Raw genomic sequence first — 16836 nt, 5'->3', positions numbered from 1 at the left:
TGTGCCCCCCCCAAAAAAGACTTGCTTTTGTTTTGATGTGAAAACTGCATCGGCGCTGGCACTTACATCTGTCTGAATTTCCAGATGACATAAATGAAACCACCCTCTAAGTCTAAATTGAGAGCAGAGATCAGTGAGAAAGACGCTGTAATGCAAAAGAATTTGTGTGAGACAATGTCAGGTCATGGAGACAAGTAAAATCCCACAGGGACGGGAAGTGCCTGTAATCACACCTGTGACTGATAGGCGGCTAAAAAGAGTGACCGCTGCCTCAAATTTGAGCTAAATTTAGCGGGTGAGAAGTGATTCAAATTTGGAAAAATGAAAACAGAATTTTACAGGAAGTGAGACGAGAAGACTAAAACTGCTTATTATAAACCAAACGGTAACTGTAACCAGTGCATTCCAGATATGACCTGTACACACATCTCAGATTCAATGTGACTAAAAAGAAAAATATCTGAGCAAGTAAAAGTAAGAGTAAAGTGAAAGTCCCTTCCAACACCGCACCACATCAAACCCCTTTTTCAGTCTTTTCATGGGGAAAGGATGACTGAGAGAGAACCACAATTAAATAGATCATAGTTTAATGCTGAAGATGAACCCACACACCTGACCTCTTCGTACCCTCACTTCAAGTCTGTCATGTCAGTAGATTTCTTATTTACGGCACAATATGGCACTCTTCCGTACACGCGCCCACGCACCCTTTAGTTTATTTAATATTATAATCCACAAATGTATATTCTTTCGCCTCGTAACACTATGTCACTACTTAGTTAAATATGTACACGGTGATGGCGTAGGGCTGACTTCATTCTCTTTTCCTTCCGGTAAAAGTTCAATTTTAGTTCAAGAAAGAAAAAAAAAAACATCAGTTCTGAAATGGATCTATCGTCCTGTCACTTCAATGGGGATCTACTTTTCAGTTTCTTGGGACTGAAAGCTTCAAACATCCCCAAGCACAGCGTTCTTCATTGAGGCGTTGATGGCTCATTTTCACCTTCCCTTCTTCCTCCTTTGAGTGTCTACCCCTCTCCGAGCCACATCCTTCCTCGGAGTCCGAAGGAAAAGCTGGACCGGGAGGGAGAACATGGCACAAGGCGGGCGCGTCGACACAACCAGTAGTAGTAGATGGAGGGGTTCTTACAGCAGATACTGTCCTATAGTGTACAACAGTCCTGAGAAGTTTATATAGTTTAAGATGGTACCACTCTGAATCCAGTGATTCCTTTTAGTGAACTACTCCGGTCTTATCAGAGTGACAAACAAGGAAAAGGACAAGGTCTTTGCTCCACCCTGTCGATCCGGTTACTCACTCTGCATCTCCTTCTTTAACAACAGGGCTCATCCACTTCCTCTTCTCCAGGCTCGGAAAGTTAAGTCCTGGCTGTTCCTGTTTTCTCCTGTCCCTTGTTTCTAGGGATGTGGGAGGTTCATTCGGTCCTCTATTAGCGTGTTGTCGGGGCCTTGTGACTCCATACACTGCTTGACAGTTGCTATGACTCCAGACAGACGCCTGTCCAGGGCTGCGAGGTGTGGCTCGGCCAGGACCGGGTGGATGGGGTCGAATCCCAGCGCCTGCCGCATAGCTGAACTCAGAGCTCCGCTTCTCAGCAGGTTCAACCTGTTCCATGTGGACACTCGAACCCTGACAGAGGAAGGAAAAGCAAGAGACAAAACTGTAAATGACGAGGAAAGACTGATCATCAAGAGCTAAGACTTGATCGTTTGCGGAGGACTCACATGCAGCACTGATAGAGGGGTGCGAGGATACTCCGCTCATCCAGAGCTGCGTTTCCGAAGCTGCACAGAGAGAGAAAAAAAAAAAAAACACATAACAACATATAATAAAATTACAAGTAAAAATTAAAGTAATGCAACTGAAGCCAGAAGCCTGTCTGCACTGCGGTAAGACATCAAAATGCATTAGACACTCCTGACTGGCCATGGCACGCTTGAGAACCACACACATACATGCACACACAGACACAGACACAGACACAGACACACACACACACACACACACACACACACACACACACACACACACACACACACACACAAAGTCAAGCGAAACCACAGGAGAACGGCAGCTTCCCTGCTATCTGATGCGCACCTCTGAGGAGCCTTCAGATTTTTAAAATTAGGATGACAGGAAATCCATATAATGATTGCTAATTTATAATGATGCAATTTAGCTAATTCACTCTGAAACTGTATCTACTGCAGCACTCAGGTCAAGCGTGTCGTTTGTATGACATACTTGTGTTACATGTAATGGAACAAATTGTTCTCTTCCTCTGAACCACAACTATTTTCCATCATTATTTACATTTAGCTGTGTTTCGTTCGGTATTGCGGTTTAGCGCGTCAAACTGTGCCCACACACCATGCCACCTGTTTCTGTGGCAGCTCTTCATCATCTGCACCCGCAGGCACCTTCCTTCAAAATCTGAGTTGGTTTTGTCTTTGTCTGGAACAAAGCTGTTTGCATCCCAATATATGAAAATGATATAATCGGTATCTCAACTGTGCCCAGTAAAAGGTTCTTTGATTGCCTCACTTCACCACATCCAGCCAACTGTGAGTAATTCTTGAAAAATGTAAACAAACTGAGACCGAAAAATGACCGAAAAATTCCCATGCTTTGTTTTGATAACCCAAAATCCAAATAACTTCAGAGAGGGATGGGCAGATAGACATGCTGGAAAATCAAGCACACTGGAACTGAAAATGAAAATAACTACAATTACCCCCTCACTGTTGTATGCCTCCGCCAGCTCAGATGCATTTATAAGTCTGTCCACACTCATGTAAGATTTGCAGTGCAAATCTTTGTAGGAATTGAATAAAAGGTTTTAAGTGTCTTTTTTTGGTGAAACAGAGGAGTTCAGAGGGCTGATAGAGAGCTTCATCACATGGTGCAACGACAATCACCCGAAGCTCAATATCAGCCAAACCAGTGAGGTTGTGGTGGATGACAATTTTTCAAAATGTTGCTGCAAAGACACTAAAGAAGATCCATACAGTCACAGTGGACAACCAAGAATAGTGTCAGAATTTCAGTATCTGACCAAATGTGAAATATGGTCACAGTCTCCCCCTCTGTTGAGTTATGGTGTTGAATAGTGGCCAGAAAAGTGTTTTTGCAGAGCATCATGATGTTGTGAAGTTGACCTTTGACCATAAAATGCCAACACGTCATCATCTTATCCCACGAGACATTTGTGTGAACTTTTGTCCTAATTAGTGTATGAATTCTGCAGTCATGGCAAAAAATGTGTTTTCTGTGGTCACGGTGACCTTTGATCCTCCAAATCTAATCAGTTCATGCATGAGCCCGAGTGAACAGGGTCAAATTTGAATAAATTCCCTCGAGCGTTCCTGAGATATCGCATTCATGAAGATGGGACAGACGGACGGAGAACCCAAAAACATTAAAAAATAGATTTCAAATATGGGATGAATAAAGGGAACTGATCAGACTATTAAGGATGGGAAAAATACTAGAATATGACACTTGAGTAAAAGTACTGCTTTATGTAAAATTACTTCTGAAACGGAAGTACAAAGAAGCGAGTAAAGAAGTAAAGAAAACATGTTATATGATATGTTATACTACTGTTAAATTAAAGGACACCTTTAAAATAAATTAAATGTCAATATGTACACATCACATTATTGATCCCTGATGTTCAAACCAATAATGAATCCCATTTCAACAGATGGCAACTCATCAATTATGAACTTCCTTCATCAGTGGAGATTTAATAGAATCAACGGGAAACAAGGAGTTGATGGACAGAGCGGAGGATTATTAGACTATAAACAGCCTGATGCTTCTTACAGAATCAGAAGTAGAATAAAAATCAACAAGTCAGACAACGCGGAGATTTAGAGACAATATATGGCCTACAGCTGCAAAAAACACACATATTAAAGCAAAGGAGAGGCGTAAAGGTTACACACTAAGGTAACACACTGCGAAGCACACACACACATGTTCCTAGGCAACACAGTGATCTTATAACCAGTCCACTCAGCCTCTGTCCCACTATAACCAGTAATAATAGTAAAATTAAAATACTTGTGATAAAGTATTTAAGTAAAATGATTTGAAAAAACGTCAAAATTTTGCAAAATGATGCTTTTAAGCGCAGAAAAAACGACACTGTCACAGTCATGAGTGTATTTCCAGCCATGCTTGTGTTAATGTGCCAAAACATGTTAGTTGAATAAAGTGCAGGCGTTTCCAGTTAGTGAGTGCTGCAGATTTACTGTTCATGTTAATGTTGCAGGTACTACTTTAAATTTCTTTGTATTTCCAGTTAAACTGCTGACATCCCCTTGCTGAAAATAAAGTAATCCTCCTTGAAATCCCTCTCATCATTACTTACCTCTTTGCGTTGTCGAGCAGGATGAGCATGCTGGCGCCGCCGTCATCCTGGAAACTCTCATAGTGATGCCGATCAGCGTTCCCAATGAGATAATCAAATATGGCCGTGTCGATGACGTCCAGCAGCCTCGGCCCCGCGTCATACGGAGGCATTTTCTTCACCGCATCGCAGTAACTCTCGTCGTACTCCCATCTGGATGATTAACACAAAACCAGTGAAATCATCATCAGAATCTACCAAGCATGCGGACACACAGCTGTAAACCACTGGCACTCAGGAAAAATACTGAAAAGGCAGAGCCTGCTTTTTACGAGCAGGAAATCTTGATGAAATATTCCTTTTCTGTGGTATTGTCATTAGTTTTTATTGAAGCTGGATGAAGGTAAGGCTCCCTGGTGTGGTCCAGCTGCTAGGCATCTATTTGCAAAACAAATATTCAGGAAGAAATGAAAACCACTTCTGTGTGTTTGAACTTCTATGACTCAATGCCAGTAGCTCTTCGAGTGATTCTGAATTCTGGTAATAAAACGTCAGAGGGTTAGATTTCAAATGAGACCAAAACCATGCACGTTCTCCACAAGGTTCAAGAATAGCTTCTTACTTTGAGTATGCCTTGGACAGGTGTTTTAGGCTAATTTTACAGGAATGTGAAGGGGCAACCATCTCCTGACCTCAAAAATCCTGGGTCCCTATCTTGCATAGTTTTGTGATCTTACATAATCTTAAAATTCTGCACTTTGAAATGCAGCTGAACTTCTGCAAGAGAAAAAAATCTGATGAGGCTACGAGTGCTCAGTGGGGAGCATCGTGACGGCTGAGCTGAGCTGGTCTGCGCATATCTATTCATCTTGAACTCAGCGGGTGCAGTAAAAAGAGATTTTAAGTAAAGTTCTGTCCACATCTGCTCTTCAGTTATTCTGTAAAGTCAGCTCTTGTTTCATATTTAATGACCACCGAGAGAGCGTGAACTTTCATGATCAAGGCACAGTCTCTCTGATGATGTCAGTGTAACGTGTTGATGATCCCGCTGCATCTACATTAAAAGTTCAGCGTGTAGGATTAAGTGGTATGTGGTGAGAACAAACTGAAACCCCTCGCCTCACCACAAAGGGCGCTAACTAGAATCAGTGTTGCGTCTTAGATATAACGAGCTCATTCTGAGCTAACGAAAAGACAACAGTTCTCATTTTCAGGCATTAATGGAAACATATTCTGCCAATAGAGCCGCCTAAATCTTACACAGTGGACCACTAAAGCAGCTCTGGGCAGAAGATTCACCTTAAGTCATGATTCACAATTTAATTTTGTTATTATAGTATACGTATAATGGCAGCAGATAAGACCATAAATGAGACTGGTTCTACTTGACTGTAGAAAGAAAGTATTACCTTATTATACTAGAGACAAACAAAAGCACAGACATATATATATTCTGTGCCATCCCACAGCATGTTTTGTACCACTTCACTGTTGTGACAAGAGCTGCTGATCCACTCTAACTGTATGATGACATTCTCGTCGTCTGGGTTTCAATATCATATCAGCTTGATGGCCAAAATGTTTGTTTGCACTGTGAAGCTGTTACAATGCAGCAGATTGTGGTAATGCAACACTTCTGGATGCCAACTGCCATTAAACTCAACAGAAGAAGAAGACGGCAGCAATTGTATTTGGTCATAAATACAAATTTCTCATCTACACACGGCTCTTGTGACCTGACGAAGTAACCTAAAATGTGAGAGATGTCCAAAAAACAACGACCATCAAAGCAGCTATGTTGGAGTTCTGCCACCTATGGAGAAACGTCAAACTGAACTTGAGCAGAAATCAAGCTGCCCACTTGCTTAACAGCGAAACAAGCTGAATGAACAACAATGCTGAGCTCTGTGTGATGTTTTCTCCCAGCATTTCATGAGGCTGAACACGCATGTCCTGTGTCTTCTCTATGCTGAGGATTTTGCTTTTTGAAGCGGCTAGGAGTGAGTGTCGGAGGTGGATATCATGCAAAGCACTGCACAAACTTTCTGTGGGGATGTAAGAGCAAGGCTGCAGCCTGCTGAATTTTGGGGGCTGCTCTTTGATGGATCAGAGGACATCAAAGAAAAAAACACTCTGCAACTCGACAGAGACGCCACTGAGAGAACGAATGTGCTTAAGGCAAGCAGGAAAATGCGCCCTCGAAGTATAATTTGGTCCAAATACTAAATACAAGCAATCCAGACTGCTACTCCAACATCAACAAGGTGGTCATATTATAATAATAATCTCTAATAGTCTCTTCCACTGCCTTTGAGCAGGGCACCACGTGAGAGGGGATTCTCACATCTCAACACAATAAAAAACAAGCACACACGTCGTCAATCACATGTCTCAGCCCTGACACACATTCACCTGGCGAAGATGACCACAGAGAGATGGAGATGACCCAAAGCCAGGTGTTGACCTGTGGATGGAGACGGCATCTTCATCTTCCACCATGAGAGAGGGAGGAAGACTGTGCTTATTAAGACCACGCCATGTATGGGGTGAGTACCACATGAGTGTCTGACTAAAAGAGATACACGCACCCCTGAGCATAGCCTAGATAGTTTGGTCATAAAGTCAGTCAACTAATGCAACTGGCCAGTCAATGATTTGTTCCATTGCCATGGTTACCGCGCACATTGGCTGTCACTTGGCGTCATAGCACATAGTAGTAAGCTGGATTGAGTAGGTTTCTACTGGTTTACTGTGTTGCAAAATGACAGTTAATGAAAAAAAAAATGCTGTTTTACCATTAACATTTACCTTTAGTGAGTAAGGTTCTGTGATATTGCTTTATCTTAGTGAGGCATAAATCATAACTTAGTATTAATTTAAGTCTGAACAACAAGCTGATGCTGTTTAAGCTCAATGTAGCTCTTTAATGAGTAAAACGTAATTTCCATTAAGTTTCCGGTAAAGAACAATATAATTCAGTATTAACAACTGGGGAAAATGAATGTACTTAAAATAAATGCTTCATTTAAACTCAAGTAAATACTTATTTTCTGTTAAGTTATTACTGGAAATCTTTATCTTCATATATTGCATGTCTGTAGACAAATTTTAATCAACACCTGTATTTAACTGGAATTTTCTATTAATTGTGCACTTTTTTCTTCCCAGTGATTAAAAAAAGTTTTTTGCAGGAAACTTCTTGGAAATCATTAAGAAATAACAGACCTGTAAAATAACTCTTTTAAATCAAGACACCCTATGAAATGAAGGCATAAAACTTTCGGCTGGGTGTTAAATCTTAAATCAAATAAAATTCACTGATCCAGTTTGACTAATGAATTTTAGCAACCTGAACAGTTTTTGAAAAATGAACAGTTAAATTTTCCTTCTGACTCTGTGACTTCATTTTCTTTTTTTTTTTAAACTGAAGAGAGATGGATTCAACCCCCATGAATTCAGATAACTGTAAGTTCACTGGCATTTTCATTTTCACAATTAGGCATTCAGTTGTTTATAAAATAGAAACTATTGCAGCTTTTAGTTGCATTCACAGAAAAATTCACACTGCTTGCCCTCGGTGACACCAAAACTCCTAATGATGGACATCGTTATCACTCAGGCATTAAATAATAAGATAACTGGTGATTTCATACTCTACCCTGAGTCATGTAGCCCTCCTTTAGTCACCCTCCCACCCTTAAGAAACTTTTCTCAGAATGAAGTAGGTGGAGTGTCATTACTGAAAGTACAGGCCAATGTCTTTACCACTGCTGACCTGAAAAACCATCGCTATGGAAGAGCTGACGCTCAGCCTCGGCACATTTCCACTTCCTTTTGATAAACATTAACAACAATAATTCAAGTCATGGGATTTTCCCTGACTAATGAAATAACTGCAGAGATCCTTTTCGGATTCAAACTCAACACCCACCTGGCCAGTTTCCCCTCTCTGTAGGTGCGTCCCCAGGGGTGTCTGTGTTTCTGCAGCGGCCAGACGTCTGGCAGCCAAAGAGTTAAAGACCCCTCCATTATCTCTCCCTCTGCACACGCTGGCTCGCTCTCCCGACAGTAATAACACTTTCCGTAGAAACACGTATTGTTACCTGGAGAGAGAAACAAAAAGGTGCCCATGAAAATAACTCTAAAATAACGTCACCGTGTCATCTTGACAGGGAGGCAAACATGGCATCGTGAGGAGGTACAATACAAAGCAGTCCGCTAAGTTCTCTGCAGGAAACAAAATCAATACGAGTGTGAGAAGAGTTAAAAACTGTGAGCATTAGAGATGTTGACAGATAATGACTCAAGCAAACATGCAGGCTACCCTGATCAGTTGCATCAATACGTCTGCCTCACATTTTGTCTGTTTACAGAAGAAAAACTACAATTACCGCCCCGTGGTTGTATAACTCAGCAAACCAATCAAGTTGCAGTTTTAACCCATGTCTGTCCAGACTTATACGATATACCTAGAACACTTTGAAGGAATTTCATAAAACGCACTGAGTGTAATTTTTGACAAAATGTAAGTTATCACTATAGTGCATGTATGATCCCAGTGTCTTATTTCCAGTGAGACGCATGCTGTCCTCACTTAGAAACTATCAGAGGAGTACAGAGGGCTGATAAAGACCTTCATCACATGGCGCAACGACAATCACCTGAAGCTCAATATCAGCAGAACCAATCAGCTTGTGGTGGACTACAATGCTTCAAATGTTGCCACAAGACGGAAGTTACTGCTGCATCGCAGGAAACAAACAGTAAAGTTTTACCACGAGGAAAGAGCTGGACAAAAGTTTTCTCTGACAGGAGTTATTCGGCCTTGACTTGCTTCAATCAGGCCTATTTTCAGGAAATTCTGTTGAATAAGTCTGTTAAATAAGAGGTTTAAATAAGTCTGACCTAAGTCACCGTGGAAACTTAGCCCCACAGATTAGCCTGGTCCCAGCCAGGGTTTTCTGGCTCCTGCGTTCCTCCCTGACAGTTCTTCTGTACCTCTGCACTGTAAACATGAGTTCATTTACAGCATGTGTGAAATTTAGCGTGTTTTCACATGACTTCAGTTACCGTGTACCCAAAATCTAGCTGATAGAGAACTTAAGTTTCGAGAAAATGCTAGTTTCTTTTCGCAACATAAAATAAACTACGTGGCTAAGGTCTTATTTGATGGTCCAAAGTTATTTCATGTCATGCTTCAACTAATACATCGTGTACGTTCATTTCTCAGCACATATGATACAAAGGAAGTTCACGTGTCACATCAGACTTGAACCAACAAACATATGATTACACGCAGAGCGCTGCAACAAACTGAGCCAACAGTCCTCCGATGAACATCACATTTGTTTAAACTTTAGATGTTCAGATGTTAGTGAGACTCTCATAGGTGTTGAGTCAAGATAATGAGAATTTATGAGGATGCAGTTTGTGCTACTGTTAAGTAAATATCAGACTCCATTAGCGTGTGCTGCCACATGTCTACATGTGAACACTGTTCCTGTTTGCCAATGCAGCTTTAAAGGTTTGGCTGACCCACATTACAAAAAAGAGTATTTTCTCACAACTGCAGTATGTGGACAATCCTTTGAACAGGCTGCCTGGTTGCGTCACTGAAAACTGTTGCCAGTGTCAGTCTGATGGTCTTTGATGGGCGACGCAGTTTCTGGAAAAGATGGCCCTGTTGACTTTTTAATTGGGAGCAGTAAAAACAAAAGTGGCTTTACTGTGGTGAAATCTCAGATATTTAAGAAGACTGTTAAATCAAAACCAAAACTTTACACATGACTAGAACCATCTAAGAATGAGGTCTTTTGTATTAGGTGGAACAACCCATTTGAATATATATTATCTATTTAATATTTCTGTTGAGAACTAAATGACGCATCTGCATAAATGCCTATCCTCCTGTGATAGTGGGCGTTATTCTATCAACCGGCCTTAAACCACAATTGCACAGACACTTGCAGAGATGAGTCATATAATGTTGAACACTGTTTGGCGGTAAGTGACAGCTTAAGATAACTTGCAGCACATATAAGGCATGGATGGCCTAAACAGCTGGTGAATCAGACACAAGATGCGAAAAAAAAAAACAAAACGGGACACAGTTATGACAACATGGGGCAACAACAGAACAAGTGAGGCAACACAGACGAGCAGTGGTCTCCTGTTGGCGTTCACCTTTTCAGAGGCTGACGTCTGAAATGTTTTTTTTTATTATCACAAGGTTAATCTAAATGTTAGATTGTGATGAATTTACAGTGTGTCAGGAGGTTCTCTGCGCTCATCTACTGAGTGCTGAAAGTTAGCCAGCTGGCTAACACTGACACCTTTACAGACATGTTCATTAACCTGTCTTGTCCTTACAAATAAATAAAAAGAACATAGAGATCCAGTTTGTCAGGGCCACACCTGTGCAGCTGACAGTGCCAAGGACTCCAAAAACATTTACTACAGTATACAACAGATTCACTGACTGATTAATTGTGACATCATCAAATGCCTTTTTTGTCCAACCAACAGTCCAAATCCCCAACATATCATTTACTGTTGGGTTTGATGAGGAAAAGCAGCAGATCCTCGTATTAAAGAAGCTGGAACCATCAAACGTTGCCTAAGTTCTTTCTGTCTATGCGCCTTATAATGCGGTGCGCCTTATATATGAAAAAAGTTTTAAAATAGGCCATTCATTGAAGGTGCGCCTTATAGTGCGGAAAATACTGTACTTTTAATTATTTTTACCTTTCTGTATTTATCTGTACTTATTTCATCCTTGTGCTGCGGTACACCTGCCCTGCCCCTGTGGGGATCAATAACGGCTTATGGACCCCACTCGAGGCTAAATCTCCCTTTGACCTGTTTGTGGTCAAGTTGCATTGTGGGTAATGTAGGAAACAGGTTTTGAAAGGAAAGAAGAATTCATGGAATAAAAAGACGGTATCTCTGGTTCTGCTGCGTTGATTTTGATACTATGTTTTTGACTGTCCATCTAAAGTCCAACACTGTTAAAAGAGTGAATAAGTTACAAAGGGTTAAATTGTATTTAATATAAATACCTGACATATTAAAGGTACATCATCACATAAAATGCCAACTGAATCAATGAATCAACTGAATCAATGTCTGCCACAGTCTGAAAGGGACACTTCAGGGATGTAGTTCTGCAATACCATAAAGTGACTGGGACTCAATAGAGACGGATAAAAGAGAAGAGTGGTCAGAATCGAACCAGCGAAGCCTGAATTTTAGTTCCTGGTATGGACCAAGTACTAAAAGCTCTGAATCCTACATTTCCTATAATTCAACCAATAACATCTGATCACACAAGCTTCTGTTTGCTGGAAGGATAAGCTTGGCTTGACATGATTATAGTGTTATCAACCCTATGGTGCCACACCCTCACCAAACAGGACTTAACAGCAGGCGTATCCTCGTCTAGAGTGCTGACAGAGAAAGCTGGGGGGCAGGAAACATGAGTGAGACTGGGAGAGAGTGAAAACTGTGATCAGAATTAGAGAGAAAGTGGACAGATGAGTCAAAAGAAAGGGAAATCATTCATACAGTAACACCACAGTGTCACTCTGGGGCATCTGAAAACACTCACTCCTTATTATAAACTGTGAGAGAAGACGATGGCGTGGCCAGATACTGACCCTGCATGAGGAAGGTGCTCAGCAGCTGGTCTGTGGCCACAGGTTTGATCTCTGTTCGCAGGTTGACATATCTTCCGACCACCAGAGGTGCTCTCCTGAACCCCAGGATCCTGCAGAGAGAACGGACCAACACGGTGCATTGTTACACGGTGCTTATGCTTCGGGAGCAGATCATAGAGTACGAATGGTAGACACTCCAATTATGATGTTTACCCACCTGTCCAGGTGAAAAGCAGCCACCTCCGCATTGTGTCTATCATAACCTGCGTATGGCTCGCCTTCAACCACGTAGTCTCGGTTATATCTGCGGAAGGGTGGAGAGGCAAACATAAGAATGCTGAATCACTCGTAAGCATAAAACACAAGTGTGTAACCGTGTTATAAAGAAATCTGACCTCTTGGGTTTGAAGACCACTTTCTGTCCACCGTCGAGCACCAGCAGAGCTTTGAGCTGCGTGCCCTTATAGCCCACGTCTGCCCGCTCTATCCTGGCAGTGCTGAGGGAGGTGAGCACAGCAGCCAGCTCTGGGGTCTCCTCAGGGTACACCTCTCTCGGGCCCACCCACTGGCTCGCTATCTCCCACGGAGACTGGAGGGTGTGGGTGAGGCGAGCCCCCCGGGACAGAGAGAGGCCTGCTTCCATCTGTTAGAGGTGGGTGATAATAACTGTGTGTCAACATATCTGCCATATGCCCACTAGCACTGTTGAGTATTACTAGCTTTAGCAATTTAAGTCTTATGCATCCGACTTCATTAATCTCCCGAACAGCATGGATTTGGATTTGAGATCAAAAACGCACTATCAGAACTAAGATGTTACAAAAATAACACGTCTGCCCGCTGCGCCCCATTAATTAGCATGAGTGAATTTTAAATGCTAAATTAAAAACCAGTCTGCCATCTCTTTTCCACGGATCTGACACCCAGCATCTCCAGCCACCTTGGCTCAGCATCCACAAGAGTAGTTAATGTTATGGCTATGATTTGTATTGTGATAGTAAAGATTATAGTGTTAAAGATGGTGTGCGTGTCCTTCACTGGCACGCATTTTTACAAAGCTTGCAGCTGTGTAATGTCCTTAGGCTCACCTTTGGCATCTGGGTAAAACTCATTACATTCAAAAATACAAAATCTTTACCACTAAGTTGTCCATGCTGGCATTTCACTGGTGTGCTGTGGTGTAAGTCCCCCCACCCACCCCTACTCCTGTCGCCCCCTGGCGATTAGGCAATCAAGTAGCAACAACTGGACTGCTCGACCCGACATGACTGAACATGTTCCTGAAAGGGCAGGTGGCAGGTTTTTTCTTGTTGCTCAGGTGTTTCCTGTTGAATGTGTGGTCGTGGTTTTAGCGTTGGTTTTGTAGTCAGAGAGAATAAAACAACAACACTAAGTCCAGAGAAATGTCTATGAGGAAGGCGAGCAACTTGGAAACAGAAAAGAATTGAATTAGAACCATTGCACAAAAATTGGGAATAGGAAAAACAACAATTTGGAAACACTTGGGGAAAAAAAAGGGAAGAAATCACTGGTGTACTTAGCAATGGACAAGAGACAGTTTAGCAGAGGAAAACAGCAACAGCTGATTGCGCAGCACCCCTTCATTAAGGTTTCTACAAAAAAAACAAAAACAAAAAACAGAAATCAGGGGTGCTGTAAGTCGAACATTTGCAGAAGACTTTGCAGAATTACAGAGGCTACACCACAAGATGAAAACCTCTTATTGGCAGCAAGAATCCGAAGGCCAGATTAGAATTTGCAGAGAAATGCAGAGATGAGTCAGAAAAGTTGGCCAACAAAGTTTTATGGACAGATGAGACTAAGATAAACCTTCACGATCGTGACGGAAAGGCCAAAGTGTGGAGAAAGAACGGATCTGCACGAGATCCAAAGCACACAAGCTCATCCGAGAAGCATGGTGGCTTGAGCTTGCATGGATGCTTCTGAAACTGGCTCACTCATCTTTATTGACTCATGATGGAAGCAGCAGAATGAATTCAGAAGTCTACTGAAACATTCTGTCTGCCTTTGTACAAAGAAAAGCACTTTACATTGCAGCAAAACAATGAACCAAAACACACTGCCAATGCAAACGAGGAGCTCATCAGGACGGAGAAGCGGAAGGTTTTGGACTGGCCAAGTCCATCTCCTGACTTAAATCCTATTGAGAATGCATTTCAGTTGCTGTAGACCCCCCGAACAAACAGCCAAAAGACGCTGCAGTAAAAGCCTGGAAAAGCATCTCAAAAGAACACACCGAAGGTTTGGTGATGTCAGTGGACTGCAGGCTCTGTGCAGTTATTACATGCAAGGGATAAGCAACCAAACATAAGGTATTATTTACTTTCAATCTACTTTAATTCCTTGCTCTCTGGCATCAATAAAAAAAAAAAATCCTTCTCCTGCCTCCAGCTCATCTAAAATTCTGCTGCCAGGATTTTGACTCAGGCTAGGAAACATAATCACATTTCAATGATCCTGGCTTCCTCACTCACACTGGCTACCTTTTGCATTCAGAGTTGATTCTAACCTACTCTTCATTACTTACAGATCCCTGAGAGGCCTCACCCCGAGTTATTTAACACATCTTTTATTGCTCCAAGTTGCTTCCCACTCCCTCCCTCAGATGCATTGCACTGGTTGTTCCAAGGTCCAGACAGGTACACACATGTAATAAGAGCCTTTGCTGATAGAGTGCTAGGATATGTTCAAAAACTGTAAGACATACATGCATGTAAAAATAGCAGGAAATAAAAGCTGACATCCTGATCTTGTGTTTCATACTCATCTTTTGATCTCAAATCCAAATGTATTCAGCGCACGTCAAAAATAACAAACTTGACCTTGCTGTTTCCATTCTTTTGGAGGGAACTGTATATATTCTTTAACAAAGCTGAGGATGAAAATACTTGACTGGCACCCAGACCTTGCGAAACGCCCTGAGGTCCCGTCGGCTGGCTGCGGAGCCCTCGCCTCCATCCAGCAGGAAGATCTTGGCCAGGCCCAGCAGGAGGAGCACGGCACACAGCACCACCATGCGCTGTTTGAGCTTCATGTCCACACCGACCGGCCCCGACCCCCTCCTCACCCGTCGCTGTGTGTGTCCCCCGCGGCTATTGCCCCTCACCCCTGACGCATGGCCCCTGCAGCTCCCCGTCACCTGCCCCCTTGCCTGACCTGTCAGCCGAACTCTTCTGAAGGACGGGCGCTCCGCTGCCTTCCTCCTGGAACTATAACCTGTGCAAACGGGCTGTCACCTGGAGGGAGAGAAAGAGAAATCAGAGAAGGCTGGAGGGGCAGATGGGAGAGAACTTGGAACAGTAAGAGAGAGAGGAACAGATGAAAAATATACTGTCAATAACATGTGGAGGGAAAACGGATTGATTTGCTGCCCCTCTCGCTCCCTTTCCCCTCAGGGTGGACGATGACCCAGTACTGCAGCACAGATGAAGCCTGTCCAGCATAATGCAACTACACCAGGACGACACAGGCTGGTCTTCGCCAATGTGTGTGTGCATTCAGAAGAACACAAAACTTGTACTGTGTGCAAAACGAGCAGCAAAGCTTCCCTTGGCTGTTATGTGCTGTTGCAGGCTGGGCTGTGTGAAAGCTGCAGGGCCAGATCTGCAGCATTCACACTTCACTTAGGTGAACAAAATGAAGAACTGTTTTTAAGGCATGTCTCCAATGAGGGGTGATGGACAGCAGTCTTCCTCTTGTGCAGAGGGGGTCAATTGAGGTGCTGGACCACAGCACATCCCTCCGCCTGGGCGGTCTAACCTTGCAAGAGAAACCTCGGTAATATCCCTCTAATTATGTTGAACTCACCTGTCTGCTAGAGCCACACTCACCTACAAACACAGCCGAGACGTGGGGCCTAACCTGTCAGCTCTGCGTGTTGTGACGGCGGTAACAGTAAGACAACTGCCACGTTCACCTGGCGGTTAACTGACTCCGCGGTCGCTAATACACGTAAGCGCTATCAAACCTGTGACTTAACGATAACGAGCTAGCCATTAGCAGGCTAACACGCTGTAAATAACAGTTGAACTGCTCTTCGCACAGCTCTGGCCACGCAGGCAATCGCTTCTTCCACACAATCGGTCTTTCACGATGTTGCTGCCTTTTTTTTTAACACCAGTGAGAAAACGGTTGGCCAGCACTGACCGCAGAAAAAAAACCTCTCAATGATGGCTCTGCTTAGACGCTTTCTACGCGGATTATTCCTGCGTTATCTGCCTGTTCAGGTCACCGCATCTGCAGCGACACGCTCACATCTACCATGACAGAGCTAGCTGCTCGGTAAACCGCTGTACACCTTGCCGTCCAGGTTAGCTAACGCGGCAGCTAGCTACAGTAAGGCTACGTCGTCTCGTTGTTTTTACTGGCTGCCCACCAAGCTGACTTACCTTATGTCCGCGAGCGGTTCGCCGTCCACAAACTAGCTTCCAAGTGTCTGTAAAGTCCTGCGATATTGACGTTACATGTAATAAACTGTCTTGCTGCTAAGTCACGATGGTTTATCATTTTCTCAAGCCCCCCCGGTGGCTCCCTCTCCTCCGCCCTTTTCCTTCGATTCCCTCTCCGGCCTGCCGTGTCCACTTCCGAAACACTTCCTCCTCCTGTAGGTGCGCGGGGCTGCCACCAGGTGGCAGTGGTGCACTTCGCGTACGTCCATACACGGCTGTTAAACAGTGTATTGACACAGGAGTGCAGTGCAACGGCAGTCCTTGGCTATTTTGAAGATTGCGACCCCTCAAAACAAATGTATACTACTTTGGACTTGTTCTCACATGTCAGCA

General features: G+C 43.1%; 1 protein-coding gene across 1 annotated transcript; it reads right to left on the bottom strand.

Annotated features, from left to right (window-relative positions):
• Positions 1 to 570: 570 nt before the first annotated feature.
• On the bottom strand, positions 571 to 16614 carry fam20b (FAM20B glycosaminoglycan xylosylkinase). The gene is made up of 9 exons (XM_041935510.1): positions 16444 to 16614; positions 14961 to 15291; positions 12430 to 12677; positions 12252 to 12338; positions 12035 to 12144; positions 8311 to 8482; positions 4401 to 4592; positions 1747 to 1806; positions 571 to 1651 (listed from the first exon to the last, which is right to left on the bottom strand). The coding sequence occupies exons 2-9, from the start codon at positions 15087 to 15089 to the stop codon at positions 1420 to 1422; spliced, it is 1230 nt and encodes a 409-aa protein (XP_041791444.1). The 5' UTR covers positions 15090 to 15291; positions 16444 to 16614; the 3' UTR covers positions 571 to 1419.
• Positions 16615 to 16836: the final 222 nt, after the last annotated feature.

This window comes from Chelmon rostratus, chromosome 4 (assembly GCF_017976325.1).
Source record: "Chelmon rostratus isolate fCheRos1 chromosome 4, fCheRos1.pri, whole genome shotgun sequence".
Classification (NCBI taxonomy): Eukaryota; Metazoa; Chordata; class Actinopteri; order Chaetodontiformes; family Chaetodontidae; genus Chelmon; species Chelmon rostratus.
Note: the sequence above shows the minus strand (reverse complement) of the source record. Positions and strands in the feature narration are given on the sequence as shown.

Excerpts from the sequence above, each read along its gene's own strand:
- fam20b (XM_041935510.1), bottom strand. The coding sequence starts at position 15,089 with ATGAAGCTCAAACAGCGCATGGTGGTGCTGTGTGCCGTGCTCCTCCTG. Across the intron at positions 12,678-14,960 it reads ACCTCAGGGCGTTTCGCAAG|ATGGAAGCAGGCCTCTCTCT; the intron begins GTCTGGGTGCCA and ends CACCTCTAACAG. Across the intron at positions 8,483-12,034 it reads GAGCACCTTCCTCATGCAGG|GTAACAATACGTGTTTCTAC; the intron begins GTCAGTATCTGG and ends TTCTCTCTCCAG.